Here is a 27,873-nt window from a genome sequence, read left to right as displayed (position 1 = left end):
AGTGTAGGGGAAAGACTTCGTGTTCTCACTGTGGCTGACCTACTGCGGTCATTGCAGCGCCTCCTGCACTGTATGCAGGTGGGCGATATGTTGGTGGCGCAGGTGACCCCCTCTGCCACCTCGAGCCAGGCCTTCTTGGTGGCAGAGGCAGGCCGCTTCCTCCCGCCCGCCGGGGGGAAGATCTGTGTCCTCCCCCTCCTCCTCACCCCATCTGATGATACCTGGGGTGAGGCATCATTAAACTGGGAGCAGCCTTCCCCCTGGGCTGCTCCATGCTGCAATTTGTCCCATTGGTTGCAGCATCTGTCAGTGGAGGACTGCCCCTTTAACTAGAGAGCCTCCAGCTGACAGATCGTACTGCGCATGCGCAGCCCGCCCGACGCGCAGGCCAGCGCCGTGGACCCCGGAGGAGCAGGTAATTGGATCCTATTAGTGGATTGCCTGCTACGATCGCGTGGGCAACCCACTAATTTCGCCGTTCGCGTCTTCGACGCTCCCGGAGGACCACCCGCTGGGAACCCGCAGGCCTGCTAAATTCGAGCCCATAGTGTACAATCTCCTCATTCTTTGAAAGAAGGTCAAACTTCCACAACCATCCCATGGGACAGTGTGCTAATTTCTAAGTTAGATAGACAACTGTCCTTCCTTCACATTGCTTTCTATACAAGGCTATGTTCTGACACATGCCCTTAGTTCACCAGACAAAGGAAGCATGTTGACACCAAGGAACATGCAAACCTCTAAAGTGCTGGGCCAAGGCCTGTAATGCAGGACACCACCACAACAGTAAAAGGCAGCAAGTAGTGGTTAAGTGATGGCAAGCATAGTTTTTAAAAGTCCAATGATATCGAAAAAAACACTTATGAAATTCCCCAGTGTGCGATCCTGTGAGAATGAGAATAGAATGCTATACAATGAGTCTTAATTTCAACACAATGAAGATGTAGGGAGGAAAAAGAACTGGTCAGGTGGCACATTTGGAATTTAGAAGGGAAACGATGGGAAAATTCAGAGAATCACTGACCACAGTCATTTAAATAAGACACAGAAAAACAAGAAAGGGTATGATGGGCTGGATTCTGGAGGTGAAGGAGGAATTGCCGATCAGATGATAAGCCTTTTCTAGCACCCTGCTCAGGAGTGTGAGAAAGGTACCAGAGGAGCCTCCCCACAGTAGTATTCAAGTTGTTTAAGGGGAAAGATAAATGTTTGACACAAAAGAGAAAATCTGGCATCTTAGAGGGAGTTTTAGCAGTGTCCATGTGGGACTTCCACTTGAGGTCTGAAGAGCGAGGTGAAGAATGTCAATAAATGGAACACTAAGAATCTGACCACTTTACAGTGCAACACACTGGAGTTTTCCAGCATGCTGTGCTGCCATGCCATCTCTACTGTAGCAATCATAGATTACGGCCTTATATAATAAGAAACATTTTAAAACACTAGATGAATTGTAAACATTTTTGGAGCCATGGCACAAATCCAGTAGCTTTATTTGTACACATTACTAGATATAGAGCAGCCAGTGTAGTCAAACAAAAGAGAGTGTATGTTTTGGACTGCAATTGTCAAGTCAATTTTCCTGTTGCTTTTAGATTACTTTTTAACTGTATCCAAGTTAATCACGCTTACAAACTTAACTGAATTGTGAATAAGGCTACATTATGATTACAAAACACAGTGTCCACATGACTCCCTTGAAATTTAAACTGCCTTAGAATAATGAGCTGATGCAAGCTAGCCTTTAAAAATAGGCTTCAACAACAATTTGACACAGTGAATTCCATTAGTGGCCTTACACATGCAAAGACATTTTTCTAATCCCCCTTTAATTCTTTTAAATTTGTACTTTTTTATTACTAACCAGTGGAAACAATCAATCACTACTTACCTGATCATAACCCTTCATACTTTTGAAGGACTCTATTAGGTCACCTCTAAACCAAAGACATTTTTCTATCTTTAAAAATAGACACAGTAAGATTTAACTACTCAAATGTGTGGCCTGTTTCTTAGCCTGATGAAAACACACAAACTTAGGGAAATCCCAATAGTACTGCACAAAAGTCATAAATAGTTCATTGTTACAAACAAATGTCAATGTTAACACATAGGTGTACAAGAATACTATTTTTATGTTGAGGAAACTAAAAATGTATTCAGTGAGTGTGTGAGAAATGTGTTAAGCGTTGCACATTTGTCAGGCCACAAGGTATTTAAGCTTCCACAAATAGTTGAAAAGTTATGATTATCAAGTTGAAATCTGGGGATATACTCACAAGAGCAGCAAAGGTTAGGGAGGAATCTAATAGGTATGTTCAAAATTATGAAAGGGTTTGAGAGAATCACAGAGTTATAGCACAGAAACACAATTTACACACCAAGTCTTTGCTGATATTTTTCTCCATATAAGCCACCTATTCTAATACCACTCTCCTGCTCACTCTCAATATTCTTCAATATTCCTCTTTTCAAACAACTATCTAATTCCCTTTGAAAAGAATTTAGGAGCTCTGCTTCAACAACAATTTGAGACAGTGAATTCCATTAGTGGCCTTACACATGCAAAGACATTTTTCTAATCCCCCTTTAATTCTTTTAAATTTGTACTTTTTTATTACTAACCAGTGGAAACAATCAATCACTACTTACCTGATCATAACCCTTCATACTTTTGAAGGACTCTATTAGGTCACCTCTAAACCTTCTCAGCTCCAGTGAAAACCCCCCGACTTGTCAACCCTATCTTCATAACTATATATCTATTACATATCTATATATCTGCTCAGGTTCAGTAGTGTCAGTCGCTCCCGTACGCAGTATGGTCACTTGCTTCTTACAGAAGTTGACTCCTACTGCTCTATATCTACTCACGCAGCAACAGGAGCTGGGACTGTAACAATAAAACTCCCTTGTGTTCTGGATGGGATCTGTGTCTTATGCACATGTACTCCTTCAATCTCTCCAAAGGTAGACCGAGTTAACACGATTCAGAAGCCACTTTATTCAACACTAGGCAAAACATACAGAAAGAACACTGAGTATGATCAGACATACTTGGTACAACCAGTATCATTCCTATTACAGCATTACAAAAATAAAAAAAATGGGACACCAGCCTACTTCGCTGGGTCATCTAGCTCAACTTAAAATCACAAACTCTGTGTTCCCTGTTCTGCCGCCCAGGACAGCGGATTGCTCTCTGCGCAGACTTCCACTGCTCCACTCACCCTAGGGGTCTCTGTCGTGACTTTTAAGAAAGACCTTTACATCAAAGACGAGTAGAGATCAAAAAAGTGTTTGTCAACATCAAGGTGCCTTGCTGGACGGCCAGACATTTGCTAATGATCTGGCCATTTTTTGGGAGCTGTGCAAAACAACTGCCCATCCCGCATTCATTTGCTTACCGATCCACAACTCAGCAAGTAGCCATCTTGGGAAGCTTTTGCCAAAAAAACACAATTAACATGGTTCATATCCAAATTCCTTAATGAAAAAATGGCCAAAGATTCACAAACTATGACACCCCTCATCAATCAGAATATTTTGGATATTTACACTTAACTTTTCCATTGCTTTTATACTCTTCCCATAATGACACATAATCTAAAATTGTACATAATACTCCTACAGCTTCAGGTCCTACTCAACATTGCCGACTTGCTTTTGTATTCTACACCTCTAGTTACAAAACCAAGGATCTTGTTTGCTGTTTTTATGGCGTTATCTATATCATTATTTAGTTAGCTTTATTTAAATATATAGTTAGAGGGAGTGGTGTCCAAATTTAGACAATACTAAAATAGGAGGACCTTCTAAGGACCAAAGGAAGCTGCAAGAAGATATTGATAAAATGGTGGTTTGGGCAAAAAGTGGCAGATGGAATTCAATGTGTGTAAACCTGAGCTGGTACATTTAGGCTAAAAAAAAGTATTAAGTATATTTTGAATGGGATAAAGCAAGGTGATATAGAAGAGCAAAGGGATTTGGGTTTCAGGTTCACAAGGCATTAAAAGTAGCATCTCAAGTAGTTAAGACCATAAAGAAAACTAATGGAATATTGGGTTTTATGGCAAGAGGTATAGAATATTAACATCGAGATTTAATGGTGAATCTAAATAAAACCTTAGCAAGTCCAAAGTTGGAGTACTGTGTACAGTTTTGGACTCCTGGGCTCCACACTTTTGGAAAGATGCTAAGCCAACAAAGAGGGTGTCGCGCAGATTCATTAGGATGTTGCCTGGTATAAGGAAATATAAATACAAATACAAAATTGAGGCTTAGATAGAATTACATAGAGCCTACACCATAAAAACAGGCCTTTTGGCCCAACTGATCTATGCTTGTGTTTATACTCTACACTAGCCGCCTCCTACTTGAATTACCTCTTCCCATCCTGACCCATCTCCGTCTATTCCCTTCTCCCTCATCAGGTCTCCCCTTAAATGTGTCAATGCTATCTACTTCAACCACTCAATGTGGCAGCAAGTTCTATATTCTCATCACTCTGTATAAAGAAATTCTGCCTAAATTCTTTATTTGATCTTAGTGACTATCATATTTATGCCCCCTTGTGTTGGACTCACCCACAAGTGAAAACAATTTCTCCACATCCACTCTATCGAACCCCTTCATAATTTTAAAAATCTCTATCCGATCTCGTCTTAGAATGGAAGAGATTAAAGGGCGATTTGATAGATGTGTTTAAGGACAAAGTAGGTAGAAACAAATTGTTTCAACAGATAAATATAAGATATTTAGGACAGAGAGCAGGAGAAACTTTTTTTACACAGAGGGTTGGGCAGCTGTGGAATGCACTACCAGAGTTAGTGATTAAAGCAGAGACTATGATAATATTTAAGAACAGGTTAGATCGGTGGTTGAAAGAAAGGGGAATAAAGAGATTTTAATGCACAGGATTATTACAATATGCTGCAAGTACTGCTGCAACTGGCTATCAAAACCAAGTCGATTACAACATTTAAGAGGGCATTAGATAAACAATTAAAGAAAGATATTATTGAGTCATAGAATTTAATGGCACAGAAGGACGCTCTTATAGAATCATAGAAAGTTTACAGCACAGAAGGAAGCCATTCGGCCCATCATGTCCGAACCGGCCGAAAATGAGTCATCCAGCCTAATCCCACTTTCCAGCACTTGGTCCGTACCCTTGTAGATTATGGCACTTCAAGAGCACATCCAAGTACTTTTTAAATGTGATGAGGGTTTCTGCCTCTACCACCCTTTCAGGCAGTGAGTTCCAGAGCCCCAACACCCTCTAGGTGAAATTTTTTTTCCTCAGCTCCCCTCTAATCCTTCTACCAACCACTTTAAATCTATGCCCCCTGGTTATTGATCTCTCTGCTAAGGGAAATAGGTCTTTCCTATCCACTCTATCTAGGCCTTTCTTAATTTTGTACACCTCAACTAAATCACCTCTCAGCCAACCACACGGCCAATTTTTGTATCATCTGCAAACTTTCATGCCTATTCCGGCTCTATGAAAGTGCCCTGCACTTAGTCTTTGTGAATGTTCTCTGGATTTTTTTAACTATTTTTCCGCAGAAAGGATTGAGAAAAAAGTTATATTGAAATGTTCTGTGTAAAAGCAAAGTCTATTCACGAGTTCAGAAAAAGGCAGTGAGATGAAAGGAGGTTAAAATACTAACAATCTAGGCACTGACATAATTCCTCAAAGACAATAAGCAATTCATTTGCATGTCTCAGTAATTGCTAAACATCTGTCCCACTGTTTTGGGAAATCCCTTGTGCCGAGGGGTTGTCCAGCAGAGGCCCTTGCCTATGGTTATGAACACCGGGAGATACAAAAAGGGACAGCAACACACATTGACAACCAGTTTTATTTTATAAACAGAAAGCTGCTAGGGCAGGCTTTCACCAGACGCAGAAAATAGAACAAAAGCAGAATATTGCGGATGTTGGAAATCTGAAATAAAAACAGAAAATGCTGGAAGCGCTCAGCAACTGTGGAGAAAGGAACTGAGTTAACGTTTCAGGTCGAAGATCTTTGTTCTGTGTTCCTGTGTTCTTACGAAAGGTCTTCGAACTGAAATGTTAACTCTGTTTCTTTCTCCACAGGTGCTGCCTCACTTGCTGAGCTTTTCCTGTATTTTCTGTTCTTAATTCCGAACAGTAGAATGGTAGGTGGGTAGAGTTATTAAAAGTCAAGCCAGACAACCCACTGATGTGGGGCAGTGTAGCAAATTCATTGCCTTGTATTACAACATGAATACCAGTTGTACTGATTCAATAAATTGAGTCTGTTCATAACTGCTGTTTTGTATGTTCACTTGCTGCCTAGGAAAAGAAATAGCTTCAGGTTTTGTTCTGGCCTCATCTTATCGAGTGCTTTCTTGGCACGCCTTCGAAAACATTAGAGACGTTCATATAGGAGTACATATGAAAGATACAAAAATCCAGTTCAGATCACAAAGGAGTCCTATTGTTACACTCCTGAGTTGCACTAAAGAGAAAATTGGATATTGGACAGTCAAGCACACCCCAAGATGTTCAGACCACTTATGGGAGTGACCAGCATACTGTACCAGGGAATATCCAAGACAAGACCCAAATTCATAACTGTCCCATTCTCCTGCCCTTCCGACAGTGCTATCAAGCGGCACTTACTCACCAATAACCTGCTCACCGATGCTCAGTTTGGGTTCTGCCAGGACCACTCGGCTCCAGAACTCATTACAGCCTTGGTCCAAACATGGACTAAAGAGCTGAATTCCAGAGGTGAGGTGAGAGTGACTGCCCTTGACATCAAGGCAGCATTTGGCCGAGTGTGGCACCAAGGAGCCCTAGAAAAATTGAAGTCAATGGGAATCAGGGGGAAAACTCTCCAGTGGCTGGAGTCATACCTAGTACAAAGGAAGATGGTAGTGGTTGTTGGAGGCCAATCATCTCAGCCCCAGGGCATTGCTGCAGGAGTTCCTCAGGGCAGTGTCCTCGGCCCAACCATCTTCAGCTGCTTCATCAATGACCTTCCCTCCATCATAAGGTCAGAAATGGGGATGTTCGCTGATGACTGCACAGTGTTCAGTTCCATTCGCAACCCCTCAGATAATGAAGCAGTCCGAGCCTGCATGCAGCAAGACCTGGACAACATCCAGGCTTGGGCTCATAAGTGGCAAGTAACATTCGCGCCAGATAAGTGCCAGGCAATGACCATCTCCAACAAGAGAGAGTCTAACCACCTCCCCTTGACATTCAACGGCATTACCATCGCCGAATCCCCCACCATCAACATCCTGGGGGTCACCATTGACCAGAAACTTAACTGGACCAGCCATATAAATACCGTGGCTACAAGAGCAGGTCAGAGGCTGGGTATTCTGCGGCGAGTGACTCATCTCCTGACTCCCCAAAGCCTTTCCACCATCTACAAGGCACAAGTCAGGAGTGTGATGGAATACTCTCCACTTGCCTGGATGAGTGCAGCTCCAACAACACTCAAGAAGCTCGACACCATCCAAGATAAAGCAGCCCGCTTGATTGGCACCCCATCCACCACCCTAAACATTCACTCCCTTCACCACCGGCGCACTGTGGCTGCAGTGTGCACCATCCACAGGATGCACTGCAGCAACTCGCCAAGGCTTCTTCGACAGCACCTCCCAAACCCGCGACCTCTACCACCTAGAAGGACAAGGGCAGCAGGCGCATGGGAACAACACCACCTGCACGTTCCCCTCCAAGTCACACACCATCCCGACTTGGAAATATATCGCCGTTCCTTCATTGTCGCTGGGTCAAAATCCTGGAACTCCCTTCCTAACAGCACTGTGGGAGAACCGTCACCACACGGACTGCAGCGGTTCAAGAAGGCGGCTCACCACCACCTTCTCGAGGGCAATTAGGGATGGGCAATAAATGCCGGCCTTGCCAGCGACGCCCACATCCCGTGAACGAATAAAAAATTTTTTTAAAAATATCTTTTTAATTTCTTTCCTTTTAAAATATTTATCCACTTCCCTTTTAAAAGCTAATGTGGATTATGCTCCCACCATGGTTTCTGAAATGGCATTTCATATCCTAACTAAAGCTTCTCAATCCTGGTATCATCTTAGTAAATCTCTTCTGTGCCTTACCCTGTCCTTGGCAGCCAAAAAGTAGGCACAATATCCTATTGGGACCTAAGCAGTGATTTGTATAGGTTTAACCAACAATTTATACATGTTTAGCATTACCTCCTTGCTTTTGTACTCTATGTGGCTGCTTATAAAACCTTGCCCTCACACCTCTTAAGATTTGTGTATTTGAAGCCTTAAGTGACAAGCTCTTCAATTATTTTTAAAGTTTTACTGTTTAGTGTATATATCCACTCGTTATACCTTCCAAAATGTATCACCTCACAGTTTCCTGCTTTAAATTTCGCTCAACATCTATTTCCTAATCTCTGTCCACCTAAAATCACTTACAGTCCTCTTCACTGGTAAGCACACTGTCGATTTTTGTTTTGTCTAAAATGTTGATAGTATGCTCCAATATCCAAGTCAGAATCATTGATATGTATTGAGAACAGCAATAGTCTTAACACTGACCCCTGGGCTGCCACCAATGTTTACATTCCTCCAGTCCAAAAATATCCATTAACCACTTCTCTGTTTTCTGTCCTTTAGCCAACTTCCATTCCATGCTGCCATATTCCCCTTTTTACCTTCAGCAAGCCTCCTTTTGACAATCTACGTACACAACATCCACGGCATTACCTGTATCCAAACACTCTGTTAATTTAATTAAGAACGCTATTAGATTTATCACACCTGATTTGCCTTTCACAAATCCATGCTGGCTGCCCTTAATTACCCCATATTTTTCTAAGTGAGTGTTAATTGTTTTCATATTACAGACTCAAGAAACTCACTCACTACTGATTTCAATCTAATTAGTCTATAGTTATTGGGTTTAATTTTGCTAGATTGAATCATCATAAAAAGAAAACCACTCCACAATCTAGTAACTTCTGGAGAAAGGACAGGTAAGTGAATTAAAATTTAAAATGGAAAAATATAATGATTCTAATGTTGAACCCTGAGGTGCTCCAACTAACAGCATTAATAAATAGAAGGAGTCGCACAACACCAGGTTACAGTCCAACAGCTTTATTTGAAATCACAAGCTTTCGGAGCTTTGCTCCTTTGTCACGAAGGAGCAAAGCTCCGAAAGCTAGTGATTTCAAATAAAGCTGTTGGACTATAACCTGGTGCTGTGCAACTCCTTACATTTGTCCACCCCAGTCCATCACCGGCATCTCGACATCATTAATAAATAGGACAGTGCCCTTAAAAACAATTCCAGTAATAACCAGATTAGATTTACACTAGGAAGTGGAATTATTTTTGTGTGACAAAATGAATAATTTACAAGAGAGAAAAACCTTGCAGGCTAAAGTAAACAATCAGGGTAAAACCAATGCTTGTTTATAGAACCAGTTCCTACAAAAGAAATCAAGAATACGTATTTCCTTGTCAATAGTCTTACACATCTTCAATTGTAATGGACCATTTTCCAAAATGCAATCTGTTTCATATTGTTAATTTCAATTTGTTGTAGTCTATTAGATTACAGAAACAAACATCTTTTGTCTGCTATTTATCACAGTACATTAATTACCATAGTAAACTAATTGCTAACCACTGAAAATTGAATAATTTTGCCAAACTAAATTTTTACAGGAGCAAGCTTAATAAAAATGAGAATTTTCATTTTGTGCCAAGCCATTTTTGTCCCATTTCATAATAAATGAGACAAACATTTGTCAGCGGTTTAATTTTTGTGACAAAAGGGTAGAGATAAAGTTCACAAAAACAAAGTCCACATGAAAATAACCTGATCTTCAGTGCATGGCACAATTATTGCACAGGTTTTTTGCAGGTTTATTGAAAACGTGGTGATTCACTATAAGTGTCTCAACAATTAATAGATGACAAGCCTAACAGCAGAGAATTAGTCTCATTTTTGAGGTGGGGAGGAAATAATGAGAAATATCTCAATGACTTTTATATACAAGATTGAGACTGGACAGATATGATTTTTTAAGCACTTGGCTAATTAACATAAAAAAGGAAATTAGCAAAAGAGCGCTTTGGGTTAAGCAATGTTAACTTTGATATCTATACTTATTCTCAACTTTGATTTAAATAGCATCCAGATCAACAAAGCAGCTTTTCTTTTCCTTTTGGGGGTGAAGGATGGCATTAGAATATAGAAGTAGTAAAACAAGAGTGCATTTTACCTATTTGTCAGCATTTGAAATTGCATCACCAAAGGGAAAAAAAAATTGACAAAGTGGGGCCCAGCTGTAGAAAAAACTGATATTAACATAACAAAAGTGAGGGTCCTTATGGTAAGCCGGTCATCCAACCAAAGGTCAACATCAAGATTTAGAGGTCATTACTTGACACTTCTCCATTTACAGAAAAAATACCATATGTCCTGCACAAATGGATCAAAATAAAACTCTGCAATTTCCTTCATTATGGAATTACAACAGATGCAAAATCCTGTCTGGATTATTTAGTGCCGTGCAAATATTGTATTTGCTTTTTCCTTGATACATTTTTTGTCAGTCATGCACGTAAAGAGTATTTTTTGTCTTTCACACTGGCACTGGCCAATGATATTTTCATCAACTTAAATCACTTAAAAATAATATACATAAATAAATTATACCAGACCTGTTGGATGCCATTACTTTTTTTAAAATCAGGCAGCATTTATGCTGCAAAGTTAACGTTAATGCAAAGTGCTTTCAGCTGCACACCAACACTAAACTGGCAGTGTTGAGGGACTAATCTGATGGCAGAGCCAGCGTCCTTGGACAGGATACTTTCACATAACCTTTATTCGACTGAGCATGAAAGGGAAGTTCTGTGCAGAATCAAACTTGGTTTACAGGATTTTGCATCTGTTGAACAGTTAGACATTTTGTAATCACACCTAATCTCAATTTAAATATTTGGGGGGGTGGGGGAGAATTCTCTCCTCCCCACTTTCTAAGCCTTTTAATTTGTAACTGGTGGAGGAGAGCTATGTCCATGGAAAGTAGAGCATATATATTGCTACAGGCTTCCATTCTTTGATGTAAACATTTGTACACAAAAAGTCGAACAAGGTCATGTTTAAACAACCATATTGAATTCTTTGAAGACTTAACTGAAAGAGTAGACAAAGGCAATGCAGTGGACGTAATATACATGGATTTTCAGAAGGCCTTCAATAAGAGGCCAAATAAGAGACTCATGACAAAGGTCAGGGCGTGTGGAACATAGGAACAGGAGTAGGCTTTTTAGCCCCTCAAGCCTGATCCACCATTCAGTGAGATCATGGCTGATTTGTGACCTAACTCCATATACCCGCCTTAGCCCCATTTCTCTTCATACCTTTGGTTAACAAAAATCTATCAATCCCAGATTTAAAATTAACAATTGAGCTAGCATCAACTGCCGTTTACAGAAGAGAGTTCCAAACTTCTACCACCCTTTGCGTGTAGAAGTGTTTCCTAATTTCACTCCTGAAAGTCCTGGCTCTAATGTTTAGGCTATGTCCCCTAGTCCTAGACTCCCCAACCAGCAGAAATAGTTTCTATCTATCCTATCAGTTCCCCTTAATATCATGAAAACTTTGATCAAATCACTCCTTTATCTTCTAAATTCCAGGGAATGCAACCCTAGTTTGTGTAATCTCTCCTCGTAATTTAACCCTTGCAGTCCAGGTATCATTCTAGTAAATCTAGCTGCACTCTCTCAAAGGCCAATATATCCTTTCTAAGGTGTGGTGCCCAGAACTGAATACAGTACTCCAGGTGTGGTCTAACCAGGGCTTTGTATAGCTGTAGCATAGCTTCTACCCCCTTGTATTCTAGTCCTCTAGATTATAAAGGCCAGCATTTCGCTGGCCTTTTTGATTATTTTCTGTACCTGTCCATGACATTTTAATTATCTATGTACATGGACCCCTAAGTCTCTTTGGACCTCCACTGTTTCGAGCTTTTCACCATTTAGAAAGTACTCTGATCTATCCTTTTTAGGTCCAGAGTGGATGACCTTATACTTGCCTACATTGAAATCTATTTACCACAGTTTGGGCCATTCACTTAATCTATTAATATCTTTCTGCAATTTAATGCTTCCACCTATACTGCTTACACAATGCTGCCTATTTTTGTGTCATCGGCAAACTTGGAAATGTGGCTCTCTATCCCATCATCTAAATCATTAATAAGTGCAGTGAATAGTTGAGGCCCCAACACTGATTCCTGTGCAACACCACTAGTCACATCCTGCCAATTTGAGTACCTGCCCATTACCTCTATTCTCTGTCTCCTGCTGCTCAGCCAATTTCCTAGTCAGGCCAATGATTTGCCCTCAATTCCATGAGCTTCAACTTTAGCCAGCAGTCTCTTATGAGGGACTTTATTGAATGCCTTCTGGAAGTCCAAATAAACAACACCCATAGACATTCCTATCCATAGACATTTTGTGACTTGAAGGCCGTTTCCAGAGGGGTTCCACAGGGGTCCCTTGCTTTTTGTGTTATATATTAATGACTTAGGCTTAATGTAGGGGGCATGATTAAGAAGTTTGCAGATGACACAAAAATTGGCCATGTGGTTAATAGTAAGGAAGAAAGCTGTAGACTGCAGGAAGATATCAACAGACTGGTCAGGTGGGCAGAAAAGTGGCAAATGGAATTCAATCCGATGAAGTGTGAGGTAATGTATTTGGGGAGGGCAAACAAGGCAAGGGAATACACAATAAATGGGAGGATACTGAGAAGTGTAGAGGAACAGAGGGACTTTGGAGTGCATGTCCACAGATCCCTGAAGGTAGCAGGACAGGTAGATAAGGTGGTTAAAAAGGCATATGGGATACTTTCCTTTATTAGTCGAGGCACAGAATATAGGAGCAGGGAGGTTATACTAGAGCAGTATAAAACACCAGTTAGGTCACAGCTGGAGTACTGCATACGGTTCTGGTCAACACATTACAGGAAAGATGTGATTGCACTGGAGAGGGTACAGAGGAAATTTACAAGGTTGTTGACAGGACTGGAGAATTTTAGCTATGAGGAAAGATTGGATAGGCTAGGGTTGTTTTCTTTGGAACAGAGGAGGCTGAGGGAAGGTTTAATTGAGGTGTATAAAATTATGAGAAGCCTAGATAGAGTGGATAGGAAGGACCTATTTCCCTTAGCAGAGGGGTCAGTGAACAGGGGCATAGATTTAAAGTAATTGGTAGAAGGATTAGAGGGGAGTTGAGGAGAAATTTTTTCACCCAGGGGGTGGTGGGGGTCTGGAACTCACTGCCTGTAAGGGTGGTAGATGCATAAAACCTTATTCCATTTAAAAAGTACTTGGATATGCACTTGAAGTGCCATAACCTACAAGGCTATGAACCAAGATCTGGAAAGTGGGATTAGGTTGGATAGCTCTTTCTCGGCCGGCACAGACACAATGGGCCGAATGGCCTCCTTCTGTGCCGTAAATGTCTATGATTCCCCTGTCCACTACTTTAGTCACCTCTTCAAAAAATTCAATCAGGTTCGTCAGGCATGACCTACCCTTCACAAATCCAAGCTGACTCTCTCTGATCAGCTAAAAATATTCAAGGTGTTCAGTCATCCTATCCTTATTTATAGACTCCAGTAATTTCCCGACAACAGATGCTAGGCTAACTGGTCTATAATTCCCTGGTTTCCCTCTCACCTTTCTAAAATAGCAGAGTGACATGTGCAATTTTCCAATCTAAAGGAATGGATTCTGAATTGAGAGAATTTTGGAAGATTATAGTTAGGGCATCTGCAATATTCTCACCTACTTCCTTTAAAACCCTGGAAACCATTTGGTCCTGGGGATTAGTCACTTTTTAGTGCCATTATTTTCTTCATTACTGTTAATTTCCTTAAGTTTATTATGGTGAGTCCCCGTTCCTGATTCAAAACTAGCTTCCTTGGGGTGTCCAGCTATCCTCTTCCTCTACCGTAAACACTGATGCAAAGTAATTATTTAACATGTCCACCATTTCCTTATTTTCATTTACAATATCACCACTATCAGTTTTTAAGGGATCCACATTGCTCTTGACCACCCTCTTTATCCTAATATAATTGTAACATTTTTTGGTGTTGATTTTGACATCCCTTGGAAGTTTTTTTTCACACTCCGTTTTTATAGTTCTTTCTATCTGTTTTGTCACCCTTTGCTGTTCTTTGTATCTCTCCCAGTCGCCAGGATCTGTACTATTTTTTGCAATTTTGTATGCTTTTTCTTTTAGTTTCATGTTATCCCTTACCTCTTTTGTCATCCATGGCTTTTTTTTTGGCAAGTAGAGCTCTTGTCCCTTAGGGGTATAAACTGGTTCTGTATCACATTAAATTCTTTTCTGAACACCTCCCATTGATCTTGAGTCGTTTTACCCATTAACAGATTTGCCCAGTTTACTGTGGACAGTCTCTGTCTCATCCTGTTGAAGTGGAGATGCCGGTGATGGACTGGGGTTGACAATTGTAAACAATTTTACAACACCAAGTTATAGTCCAGCAATTTTATTTGAAATTCACAAGCTTTCGGAGGCTTCCTCCTTCCTCAGGTGAATGTGGAATGTGGCATTTCCACATTCACCTGAGGAAGGAGGAAGCCTCCGAAAGCTTGTGAATTTCAAATAAAATTGCTGGACTATAACTTGGTGTTGTAAAATTGTTTACAATCATCCTGTTGAAGTCAGCCTTACCTAAATTTGGAATCTTAGTAGCTGATATGGGTTTCTCCCTTTCAAACACAACATTGAACTCGATTATATTATGGTCGCTATTAGATAAATGTTCTCGCACCAATAGGCTGTTACCTAAATCTGGCTCATTACTCAATATTAAATCTAATGTGGCCTGCCCCCTTGTTGGTTCCAGGACATATTGTTGCAGAAAGCTGTACTGAACACACTCAAGAAAGTTGTTACCTTTCTCACATGAGCTCATCTGCTTATCCCAATCAATATGAAAGTTAAAATCCCCCATTAAAACTAATCTGCCTTTGCTACATACTTGTCTAATCTCTGCATTTATGCATTCTGCCACTTCACAGCTGCTATCAAGGGGCCTATACACAACCCCCACTACTGTCTTAAGTCCTTTTCTATTTCTTAATTCTACCCATAAAGTCTCCATTGCCTGCTAACCTCTCGTTATATCCCCTCATCATTGAAGTAATTTCTTCCTTAATCACGAAGGCTACTTCTCCCCTCGACCAGTTTCCCAATCCTTCCTATATATCTTATAACCTGGTATATTCAGTTCCCACTCCTAGCCATCTTGCAGCCATGTCTCAGTAATGGCTACCATGTCATATCCTCTAAGTTGAATTTGGGCCTGCAATTTATTCAATTTGTTCGTTATACTCGGTGCGTTTGTATAAAGAACGCTTATTTGGGCCACACACCCAAACCTGTCCTTCTGCTCTAATGTTGTTTTTCCTCACATATTTCTCCCTCCTGATTTAATTACTTTACATCTTTTGGTTTTCCCTTTATCTGTAGTGCCTAATGCATAATTTCTGATTATTACTCTACTCTTTTCCTTTATGTTTGTTTTAGAATTATTATTTATGCTACCTTTTCCTTCCTCCCTCTTCCCCCCCACCCCATTTACTCGTTTAAAGTCCTTGTGTACGCCTTACTTATCCTTTCTGCTAAGACCCAGGTCCCAGCCTGGTTCAGGTGGAGCCCATCCCAACGGTACAATTCTTTCCTGTCCCAGTGCTGGTGCCAGTGTCCCATGAAATGGAATCAGAGGCTAGGTAACAGAATAAATTGAAAGATGGTTAGAAAACAGAAAACAAAGGGTGGGAATTAAGGGAAGTTTCCCGGACTGGCAGGTAAGGTCCTGCAGGGATCCGTGCTGAGACTACTGTTGTTCACCATATACAAAAATGACTTGGATTCAGAAATTAGAGGTATGGTGTTAAAATTTGCAGAAGATACCAAATTGAGGGGTATAGTTAATAATGTGGATATTCAATATAATTCAGCATAGCGAAGTATGAGGTGGGTCATTTTGATAGGATGAATAAGGAGACCACTTATTTACATATACAATTGTACTCCTCCTTTGAACAATGGTATAATCCAAATACTATAGTAGAATGCCACATGTAATTGTCAAAAATCTCATGGGTGTCTGTCCCTTTAAGAGTTTAGCCAAGCTGATCATTCCATTCCTGCAATACATCGGTAACCAACACAGCTATCTTCAGTTCTTCTTGACTGCCAGAGGCATTGGCAAAAGGTCATCAAGTGACCCTAGAGGAAACTAAAGCCTTCAACTTAAAAGAAAGGTGTTAAAAATACATTCCTCAATTGTCTAAGAACACAGTGGATGTCTCATCGTTATTAAAATCACATCATCTAAAGCTGTCCTTGCAATCCAACTGAAGACACAAAATATCCCTTAACATGGGATATTAACTCTTCTCAACTATGAGACAGATGAATAACCACAGGTAAAACTTCCAAAAAGATAAAACTGAAATTTGCCTCCGATTCCTTAAGTGCAAATACCAGGACATCCTATGTACTTATTCTTATAATCTTTCGTCCAATTCTTTAACCAGGTGTCCACTCAGTTCCTTTCCAAAGAGTTTAATTAAAGCAGTATTAACTTTTTTTGATGAGAGTCCATTTCACAAAACTATTAGTCTTCTCCAGTGATACATGAACCAGCTAAAAATATTCCCAAGGTTTATATAGACTCTCTTATGAAAATTAACTAACAAAACAGCGACAAACATCAAAAAAATGTTAAAGTACACCAACACAACCAGCAAAGTTACCATTACATGGTTATAGAACACCTCCTGTGGGCAATACATGCCAGATGAATGGCTTACTGGAGCTGTATTCTACAACCAGAGGTAGACAAGAGAAAAGATAATAGCAGGCAGAAGAAATCTCAAGCAAAGGCTTAAGAAATATGACATTCATCCAAAAAAATGGGAAAATGTAACAAGGATCTCGTTAGCTGGAAATCTGCTGTGAAACATGCTGTAAAGCACACTATAAAGTCAACAGTTTTAACAGTAAAAAAGCATTGTAAAAAGCCAATCAGCAACATTTGGTAAATGGACACGTGGTTAACAACTTGCTATTTGCAATGGTCAACAGAAGCATTACCACCAACACTGATTATGACTCCTTTATTGGTTGTGCGATCTACATTTTTAAATTAGTTATTGTTCTGTGAAACACGAAGTCCATTATTGTCTGATTTGAAACTTCCAAATTTTATACCAGTACCTTCCAATTCTATGATCACAAGAAATGAATAAACCCATTAACATCCACGTTATATGTGCTATTCACCATTTTAAGTACTTGGATTGTGTTCCCTCTCGGTCTTCTTTTGTACAATGAGAAAATTCAATTTAGTCAGCTTCTTCCAATAACTTATATTTTTTAACTGCCAGAATTACATTTGTTGCCTACTCCAAAAAAAAGTTAAGGTACCTTAAAATAACTTATTTCAAATTATGATCAAATGCTCTTAAGATGCACTTCAGCATCTGATTAGCCTCATGGACACACAGATTACATATTTGCAAATTTACAATTGATAATCTTCCAAATATATCTCCTTTATTAATGGAACCTCCTATGTCCTACACCTGCAGTTGATTTACCAACTCAGACAACTGGGCGAGCTACCTTGTGGAACTTTATCCTACACCAACTGAAAAAGTCTATATATATTTGTCCTTGTAATGTGGGAAATGCTGACAAGGTGTCAGCCGTGGCTTAATGGTAGCAATCTCACCTCTGAGTCAGAAGGTTGTGGGTTCAAGTTCCACTGCAGAGACTTGAGCACAAAATCAAGGCGACATTCCAATACAGTATTGAGGGAGTGCTGCACTGTTGGAGGTGTCGTCTTTCGGATGAGATGTTAAACCGAGGCCCAGTCTACCATCTCAGATGGAGATAAAAGATCCCATGGCGCTATTTCTGAGAAGAGCAGGGGAGTTTTCCCCGGTGTCCTGGCCAATATTTATCCCTCAACCAACATCATTAAAAACAGATTATCTGGTCATTATCACATTGCTGTTTGTGGGACCTTGCTTTGCGCAAATCGGCTGCCGCGTTTCCTACATTACTACACTTCAAAAAGTTCTTAATTGGCTGTACAGCGCTTTGGGGCATCCTGAAGTCGTGACAGGCGCTATATAAATGCAGGTCTGTCTTTCTGTCACATATGGCCTATCCCTAGTTGCCCTGGAAAGGCAGTGGTGGGCCTTCTCCTTGAACTACTGCAGTCTTTGTGGTAATCGTGCTCCCATGATGGTAGAAACTTTGACCAGAATTTTCAGACAGCGACAACAAAGGATGGTGTGCGACTTGGGGGCAACTTAGAGGTGATCCTGCTCCTACAAAATTGTTGTTCGTCCTTCTCATTGGTAGAGGTTTCAGGGGATGGAGGTGCTATCACAGTAACATTGGTTAATTGTTACAGTACACGGGGGATGGAAGGGGTGGATATTGAACCTGGTGTCATGGGTGCCAATCAAACAAACTGGTCCATCTTGGTTGGTGTCAAGCTCCTTAAGTGTTTTTGAGGTTGCTCTCATTCAGACGAGTGGTGAGTATGCTACCACACTTCTGACTTGAGCATTATAGATGATAGATAGGCTTTCAGGGGTCAGGTGTTGAGCCACTCATCGCAGAATATCCAGCCTCTGACCAGCTCTTGTAGTCACGGTGTTGGAATGGCTGGTCTAGCATCTAGTCAACGGTGACTGCTCACGGTGCTGACAGTAGGACACTCAGTGATGGTGATGCCGTTGAATGTTAAGAGGAAATGGCTGGTCTTTCTCTTGTTCAAGTTGGTCATTACCTGACACTTATCTGGCATGAATGTTACCTGCTACTTGTCAGCCCAAGCCTGGATGTTATCCAAGTCCTGCTGTAGATTGGCATGGGCTGATTCATCATCGGAGGAGTTGTGAATGCACCTCAATATCGTGAAATTGTCAGTGAACAGTTCTGCTCCTAGCCTTATGACAGAGGAAAGGTCATTGATGGAGCAGCTGAAGATATTTGGGCCAAGGACATCTCCCTGAGGAACTACTGCAGTGACTTCCTGGGGCTGCAATGATTTTCCAACTCCATATCCTCTTCATCACAAAGACTGCCCACTTCCACCTCCATAATAACGTCCGTCACCACTCCTGCCTCAGCCCATCTGCTTCTGAAACCCTCATTTATGTTACCTCCAGACTCGACTATTCCAATGATCTCCTGGTGGGTATCTCATTTTCCACCCTCCATGAACTTAAGCTCATGCAAAACTCTTCTGTCCATATCCTTACTGGCACCGAGTCCCATTCACCCTTCACCCCTTTGCTTGCTGACCTACATTGGCTCCCAGTCCATCAACACCCCAATTTTAAAATTCTCATCCTCGTGTTCAAATCCCGACATGGCCTCACCCCTCCCTATCTCTGTAACTTCCTCCAGCCCGACAACCCTCAGAGAACTCTGCATTCCTCCAACTCTGGCCTCTTCTGCATCCCCCACTCCACCATTGGCAGCCATGCCGTCAGCCATCCAGGCTCTAAGCTCTGAAATTCCCTCCCTAAAACCTATCCGTCTCTCCACCTCTCTCTCTTCCTTTTAGACGCTCCTTAAAACTTAGTTCTTTGACCAAACATATTATGGTCACCTGTCCTAATGTCTCATCTTTGGCTCGATGTCAATTTTTGTCTGATTGCGCGGCTGTGAATTGCCTTGGGACATTTTACTATGTTAATGCAGCTATATAAATGCAAGTTGTTGTTGTTGTTGTTGTTGTCTCCATCTGACAACCACAAGCTTCTTCCTTTGCTTCAGGTATGGAGGGCTATCCATTTGACCTCAGTTTTTTTCGGGTTCCTTGGTCCCATACTTAGTAGAATGCTGCATTTATGTCAAGGGCTGTTACTCTCATCTCTCCTCTATATCCAAAGAATAGCCTTCATCCACTCTTTTAGTTACCACTTTAAAGAAGTCCAGTGGCTTTGTGAGGCAAAATCTATTGCTTCTAAAACCATACGCAATTATTCTAAGATCTATTGCTCACTATGCTCTTCAGATGTACATTCATAGGGCTGCGTAAAATGCTCATGTTTGAGTATTTTTAAGACTATTGGTTTTAGATTTCTTGACGTAATCCTTACTTTTTGAATATTAGAATTAGATTCATTATTCTCCAATCCTCAGGGACAGTCCAGGACTAGACAGCAAATGCAATCTTGATATTCAAAAAGATATCTGAAACTGAGGAATTAAAAAACTGACAATTGTAGTGTAGAAAATGCTTCAACTCATCTTTTTTTGAGCTCTTAACTATATTAATAGAATTTCCTTGCCTGTTTCCTCACTTTTCGAGGCGATTCTAATGAAAAATTCTAAATAGGTCATTTTTACTTTGAATTTCTGCATAACAACTGCATTACTGACCTCTATATCCATTATCTATTCTTGAGTCAATTTGAGTTCAATGAATTATTCACATCTCTTAATTCCAGATTCTCACATGCTACCTCAACCCAACATACCTCTAAAAAGACCTGGCAATTTATAATTTTGCTCACTTCATGTATTGCTATCATTCATTTTGAGCACCCTTGCTGCTATCCAAAAAGTATATTTCTGTTTTCTACCAAGTCCTTGTTATACTCTTTACATTCTCATCTGACTTTTGCAAAACATCGAGGCAGCATTTGACCGAGTGTGGCACCAAGGAGCCCGAGTAAAATTGAAGTCAATGGGATTCAGGGGGAAAACTCTCCAGTGACTGGAGTCATACATAGCACAAAGGAAGATGGTAGTAGTTGTTGGAGGCCAATCATCTCAGCCCCAGGACATTGCTGCAGGAGTTCCTCAGGGCAGTGTCCTAGGCCCAACCACCTTCAGCTGCTTCATCAATGACCTTCCCTCCATCATAAGGTCAGAAATGGGGATGTTCACTGATGATTGCACAGTGTTCAGCTCCATTCGCAACCCCTCAAATAATGAAGCAGTCCGAGCCCGTATGCAACAAGACCTGGACAACACCCAGGCTTGGGCTCATAAGTGGCAAGTAATATTCGCGCCAGATAAGTGCCAGGCAATGACCATCTCCAACAAGAGAGAGTCTAACCACCTTCCTTGACATTCAACGGCATTACCATCACCGAATCCCCCACCATCAACATCCTGGGGGTTACCATTGACCAGAAACTTAACTGGACCAGCCATATAAATACCGTGGCTACAAGAGCAGATCAGAGGCTGGGTATTCTGCGGTGAGTGACTCACCTCCTGACTCCCCAAAGCCTTTCCACCATCTACAAGGCACAAGTCAGGAGTGTGATGGAATACTCTCCACTTGCTTGCATGCGTGCAGCTCCAACAACACTCAAGAAGCTCGACACCATCCAAGATAAAGCAGCCCACTTGATTGGCACCCCATCCACCACACTAAACATTCACTCCCTTCACCACCGGCGCACAGTGGCTGCAGTGTGTACCATCCACAGGATGCACTGCAGCAACTCGCCAAGGCTTCTTCGACAACACCTCCCAAACCCGCGACCTCTACCACCTAGAAGGACAAGAGCAGCAGGCACATGGGAACAACACCACCTGCACGTTCCCCTCCAAGTCACACACCATCCCGACTTGGAAATATATCGCCGTTCCTTCATCGTCGCTGGGTCAAAATCCTGGAACTCCCTTCCTAACAGCACCGTGGGAGAACCGTCACCATACGGACTGCAGCGGTTCAAGGCTGCGGCTCACCACCACCTTCTCAAGGGCAATTAGGGATGGGCAATAAATGCCGGCCTCGCCAGTGACGCCCACATCCCACGAACGAATAAAAAAAAACTCCCAGACTTCTTGATTCCCTGAATCCTTTAAAATAGCTATATAAATATCCCAATATTAAAACATAAGTAATACTAGTAAATTGTGTGTGGCACAACTGGCTCATGGGTAATCCGGAATATGGAGCCAGGGAATGGAGTAATTCGGTGGGGAATAGATCATTAAGAGCAAAGCAGTTGAGTTAGGTATGTAACATAAGCATGGGAGGGGAGTAGCTGTACAGAATACAAGGCCTGATTTACAACTGGGATGGAGCAATATCAGTTTATCTGGCAACTGGGAGCTGAAAAGTCTGGGGCTGAGATAGATGGAAGTTGGTAAGAGCAGCATATAGAGTTAATTCTGTACAACATATAGAAGATTTCTGCCATTATACATTACAAGACCGTGTATATAGTTACATTGTTTTTCTTGTCAAAGTTAACTCAGAATAAGTTCAATAGTTTATTTCTTAATCACATTGTTTTCACAGTTACATTCAATGTATTCATGGTCCGTATAACATCCAAAGGGTTTTAGCTCTCTCAGGTCTTTTTAATTGTCATACAAGGGTCGGTGCAAAGTTTATAAACAGCAAGTGCTAATCTCTTGTGTGACTGGCTAATCATGCTATCAATCATAAAGGAAAATCCTGGTATGTTTTGCACCCCAACATATGCAGCACATGGTGGTGTTCACTGAAATACCAGTGAACACCACCATGTGGAAATTGTAGTCCACAGAGTGCTTGCATAGAGTGATGGTGGTGCATTTTGGGAGGTTCAGTCTGTTACCTTGTTGACCCTCTTCATTTAATGATGTGGAGATGCTGGTGATGGACTGGGGTGGACTCACTCACCTGACGAAGGAGATAATCTCCGAAAGATTGTGATTTTAAAATAAAATTGTTGGACTATAACCTGGTGTTGTAAGATTCCTTACCTCTTCATTTAAGGTAGCTTGTAGCGGGCGCACACATAGGTGTGAGAAGCCCCATGAACTAAATTCATACATTTATAAGTGAGACAGGCCTCCAAAGGGAAATGCTATTAGAAAGATTTGAAACACAGAAAAAAGAATTTGATGGATAAGTTTAATGATTTGTTGCAAATTAGGTAATTTTTTATGTTTATTATTTTAGAAACCTTATTTCCAATACTATGTCCTGAGATTACTGACAAAGGAAGATGGCAAGCAAAAGTATTTTCTTTTCACTGGTTTTCCCTTCTCCACCTGATCAGCTGCTTTACTGGTAGTGTGGCTTGTTGATTCCTGATTGGTACTGTTCTGTTCATCAGTAGGTTCCCTACCTGTTCAGTGGCAATTTCCTCCTTTTTTATGAATATGACATTTAAGTAAATCAATTTGTAGTGCAAAAGACACATGCTGGATGCAAGACCTTCAGATACTATAAATAGGTCATTTATACATTCACAAACTGTTCAATTTTTGAAGTATGTTAAAATATGTTACTTTCTACTCATTGATCTTCATCTGCTCAACATTTGAATTTGAAAAGCAAAATGGGTACTAAATACCTAACAATGGAATAGCAGCAAAACCCAGTAATAATGACTAGATCATCTACAGTAAACAAAGTTCATGTTCCATAATTACCTCCTGTACATTCTAATTAAATCACAGAACTGTATTCTCTTACCGTACAAGAATTTAATACATTGAAACTTCTTGTTATGTATATACCACATTGCTCAACTCTGGACTTTTAGAAAGGTAGAAAAATATTTCAACAACACACAAGATTGAGGAGGAATCATTTCACACAGTACATTTAGCCTTCCCCCATGTCATTTTAATACTGTGCTCCTCTCCAAGATTTGCTTTGTAGTTACCTTGTTTGATCTGTCCCTGTACAGCAGTGGTGAAGACTGGAGGGGAAGGTTTCCCTTTAGTCATCTCTAGGGTGCTTGGTTTCTGTGGTCTGCAAGGAATAACAATCAAATATTAATTACAATCTTTCAGAACAGGTCAAGCTTGCTTGAGGTTCAGGGTTTGAAGCTCTACTACATCAGTCATATGTTGTGAGTTTTAGTGTCTACCCATCTCATTAACAAATCTCTAAGTAACTACAGCCTTTAAGTTAAAACCCATTTAACTTAAAAGAAAAAACAAATCAGAAAAAACTCTTCTCCACAACACTCTAGAAATACTCTAGGCTACATGTTAAAGGTGTTTACCATTTAATAAAACCAAATCAGTCAAGTCACCAATGTTTATTTCCTCCTTGAGGTGCCGTGCCAGATAACCATTGTGAATGCAATAGTATCAAAAACGGTAAGTTTAATGCTGGCAATCATTACAGACTTCCTACATATGCTATAAAGAAAAACAAACAATTGATAGACTTGATCAGCTAATTTTTCAGCATGAAAGCCAGGCTATCTTTTGTTCCTTGTGTGAAATACCAAAACTCTCTGGTACTTCCTAATGGAAAATGCATTCAGTGGTAATAACATTTCAATACTATTATTTCCTAGGGGAAAAAAATAAACTAAGATACTACTTTAGGAAAATAGCAGCAGCACCCCAGCAATAATTTTAGTTTTGTCTCTATTTCAAAGTTTAGTCAAGCTTTAATTGTAGCCTTCATAATACAGTAATTTTAGTTTAGTCTGTTGTTACCATATTTTAGCTTCAGTCGTTTTTTGTTTTCCGTATTTCCATTCCATTTTATTCTTTCAGGTCTTCTACTAAATTAATTTTTTTTTAAATGTTATATTTGCTGTTTCACTTCTCTCACTAATAATCATCTGGCCGCCAAACTGAAAATATGAAAGTTACGTCTTTCACGTCTGCACTAAAGTAACTAAGTACAGCTTTATGTCTTTCCATGCAAGTTAAACAATGAGAATTACAGGTGATATGAAATGAATAATTTCAAATTAAATTACTTCATCAGTGAAATTTTACCACTGGCATGGACATATAATGATATAAGTATTGTTAATTCAGCTGATAATCAGTTACAACAATATGTGCTGATGCTGATACAGTTTCCTTTTACATTGTGCAATTTTTGTTCCCATTATTAAACGGAATCTATCAACTCAGAAGAATTTGAGGCCCATGGTTGACTGCTTCATACAGAACAGGCAGTCTTGCACTGAACTAAACATCGACTACTTAAACCTTAAATTCTGGCATACCACATAATGCTCCAGGGAAATGACAAACCATGCCACATTTTGATCGGAGTATTTCGAGTTGCTGTCATATACTGAATCTGTTGCCTGTTGCTGCATAGAAAGCTGCACTTCAATTTTGATTTCTTTCTCCTCGATGTGGTTTAAATACAATAGCCGCTTACTATAACCAATAAAATCCTTTGATACAAATTGTGAATAGTTCTCTTAACACATGAACCTATCACTAACACCCTGCCTATTGATATATTCTCTTGTTGGAAACAACTTTGATTTATATAATGCTCATGCAAAAGAACTTCACAGCACTTTACAAGGGGAAAGGTGGAAATCAAGCAAGGAAGAATTTGGGGCTGACTGAAATTTCGGGCAAACTGAAAAGGACAGGTCAGGTTTTAAAACAATTTTTGAAAACAAGGAGGAGTAGCAAGTCAAATAAGCTAAATTGCACACAGCAAGCTCCCGTAAACAGCAATGAAATAAATTACCATATGATCTGTTTTAGGTGTTGGGTGAGGGATATGAGTTGGCCAGGACATCAGGAGAACTTCCCTGCTCTTCTTCAAATAGTGCCGTGGGATCTTTTACATCCACCTGAGAGGGCAGGCAGGGCCTTGGATTAATGGCTCATCCGAAAGACGGCACCTCAGACAGTGCAGCACTCCCTCAGTATTGCACAGAAGTGCTAGCCTAGGTAATGTGCTCAAGTCTCAGGAGTGAAGCTTGAACCCACAACCTTGTGACTTAAAGGTGAGAGTGCTACCACTGGACAAGGATAAAGATCTTTAACTCAATTTGTTATTGTACGGGAAGGCAGTGAAGCTTGGCAAGGATGGAATGATAGATGTGTGAAGTTTTGTTGTGAGAGGACTTGGACTAGAGTTCTGAATTAGCTAAAGCTTAGTTTTAAACAGAAATCAAGGTTGCATGTCAATGAATTGAGCCTGAAAGGGCAACCGGGTGATTGATAGAGTTAGATCCAGAAACACTTGGCGTTGGTGCAAGCCAAAAAACTACAGTTCCAGTTTTATAGATGCTGCTTTGAAGGAAATATTCACTCATCCACAGCTTGAAGTTGGATAAGCAGTTGGTTAGTACAGCAACAGCCTGTATGGAGAGGAGGAAATGGTAATTGTCAGCATACATTCAAGAAACTGATGCTGTGCTTGTGGACGATGTTTCCAATGGGCGGCTAGGGTAAATGACAACTGGGAGATGACCAAGAATAGAGTCCTAAAGAATACTAGAGTTAACCGTGCATGGAAGAACATTTTTTGAGGAAATATAGTGACTGCCTTGGGTGGATAGGAATGGAAACCTGCGAGGACTGTACTGTTGAGATTCAAACTTGTGAAAAGTTTGGGAAAGCACCATTTGGGTCATCAAGCCTACCTATCAAGATATGGTGTAGCCATGAACACCATTCATCCACTTCCCTAGTCAAGTAATTTCCTGAAAGAAGGGAAAACGCCAAAGAACTATTCAGGAAAATGAAATTCACCACCACCTCCCTTGGGATAATCAAGCAAAGCTCGAGGAGACTAATAACTTGTAAATCCTACTATTCCCAGCTACATTACAACTTAACCTCTATACTGAAAATGTCCTCCACTCTCAGGAACTTGTCCCTTGTGAAAGTTTCCAGGGTATACTACGCTTCAGTAATATGTACCAGAGTGTGTAAAAAGCAATATTTCTAAACATCGAACTGAATTCTTCACCTATGCATTTTATACTCACGCTTCCTACTTTAGTGCCGTGGGATCTTTTACGCCCATTTGAGAAGGCAGATGCAGATTCTGTTAACTCTCATCTGATAAAGATGAGAGAGACATACAAGGAAATTATTGACTTGTTAGTCTAACATCTGTTGTGGGGAAGTTATTGGAATCTATAATTAAAGACAGGGTGACTGAGCATTTGGACAAATTTGAGCTGATTAGAAAGCATCAACATGGATTTGTAAAGGGTAGGTCATGTCTAAAGAACCTAACTGAATTTTTTGAGGAAGTAACTAAAGTAGTAGGCAGGGGAATGTCTATGGATGTAGTTTATATGGACTTCCTGAAGGCATTCGATAAGGTTCCACATAAGAGACTGTTAGCTAAGATTAAAGCTCATGAAATTGAAGGCAAATTGTTGACCTGGTTAGGAGATTGGTTATGCGGTAGAAGACAGAGAGTAGGGGTAATGGGTATGTACGCAATTGGAAAGAAGTGAGTGGCTAGTGGTGTCCCACAAGGATCTGTGCTGGGGCCTCGACTATTCACAATATTTATTAATGACTTAGATAACACAATAGAGAGCCATATATCCAAGTTTGCCGATGACAAAGATTGGTGGCACAGTAAGTAGTCTAGACGGGAGCATAGAATTACAAAGAGACACTGATAAAGTGAGTGAGCAAAACTGTGACAATGAATTTCAATGCAGGTAAGTGTGAGGTTATCCATTTTGGACCAAAAAAGGATAGCTCCAAGTATTTTTTAATTGGTGAAAAGCTAGGAACGGTGGAGGTCCAAAGAGATTTAGGGGTCCATATACACAGATCACTAAAATGTAGCAAGTCAGGTACAAAAAAATCATCAAAAAGCCTAATGGAATTAGCCTTTATAACTAGAGGACGAGAATATAAAGGGGAGGAAGTTTTGCTACAGCAATGCAGAGCCCTGGTTAGACCACATCTGGAGTACTGTGTACGGTTCTGGACACCGCATCTTAGAAAGGATATGGTACAGATCGGCGGAATGGCCTCCTTCTGTGCTGTAGCCATTCTACGATTCTATATTGGCCTTGGAAGGAGTGCAGCACGG

General features: G+C 40.6%; 1 protein-coding gene across 2 annotated transcripts in view; it reads right to left on the bottom strand.

The window, feature by feature from the left end:
- The window catches only part of LOC137321425 (WD repeat-containing protein 7), a 644,210-nt gene that overhangs the window by 399,020 nt on the left and 217,317 nt on the right, over positions 1–27,873 (bottom strand). For both annotated transcript variants that reach the window (XM_067983813.1, XM_067983820.1), the window contains one exon: positions 23,750–23,838. In XM_067983813.1, coding sequence (XP_067839914.1) covers positions 23,750–23,838 — 89 coding nt within the window. The remainder of the gene's footprint in view (positions 1–23,749; positions 23,839–27,873) is intronic.

The sequence above is a fragment of the Heptranchias perlo genome, chromosome 1, assembly GCF_035084215.1.
Source record: "Heptranchias perlo isolate sHepPer1 chromosome 1, sHepPer1.hap1, whole genome shotgun sequence".
NCBI lineage: Eukaryota > Metazoa > Chordata > Chondrichthyes > Hexanchiformes > Hexanchidae > Heptranchias > Heptranchias perlo.
This window is presented reverse-complemented; position numbering and strand designations above follow the sequence as displayed.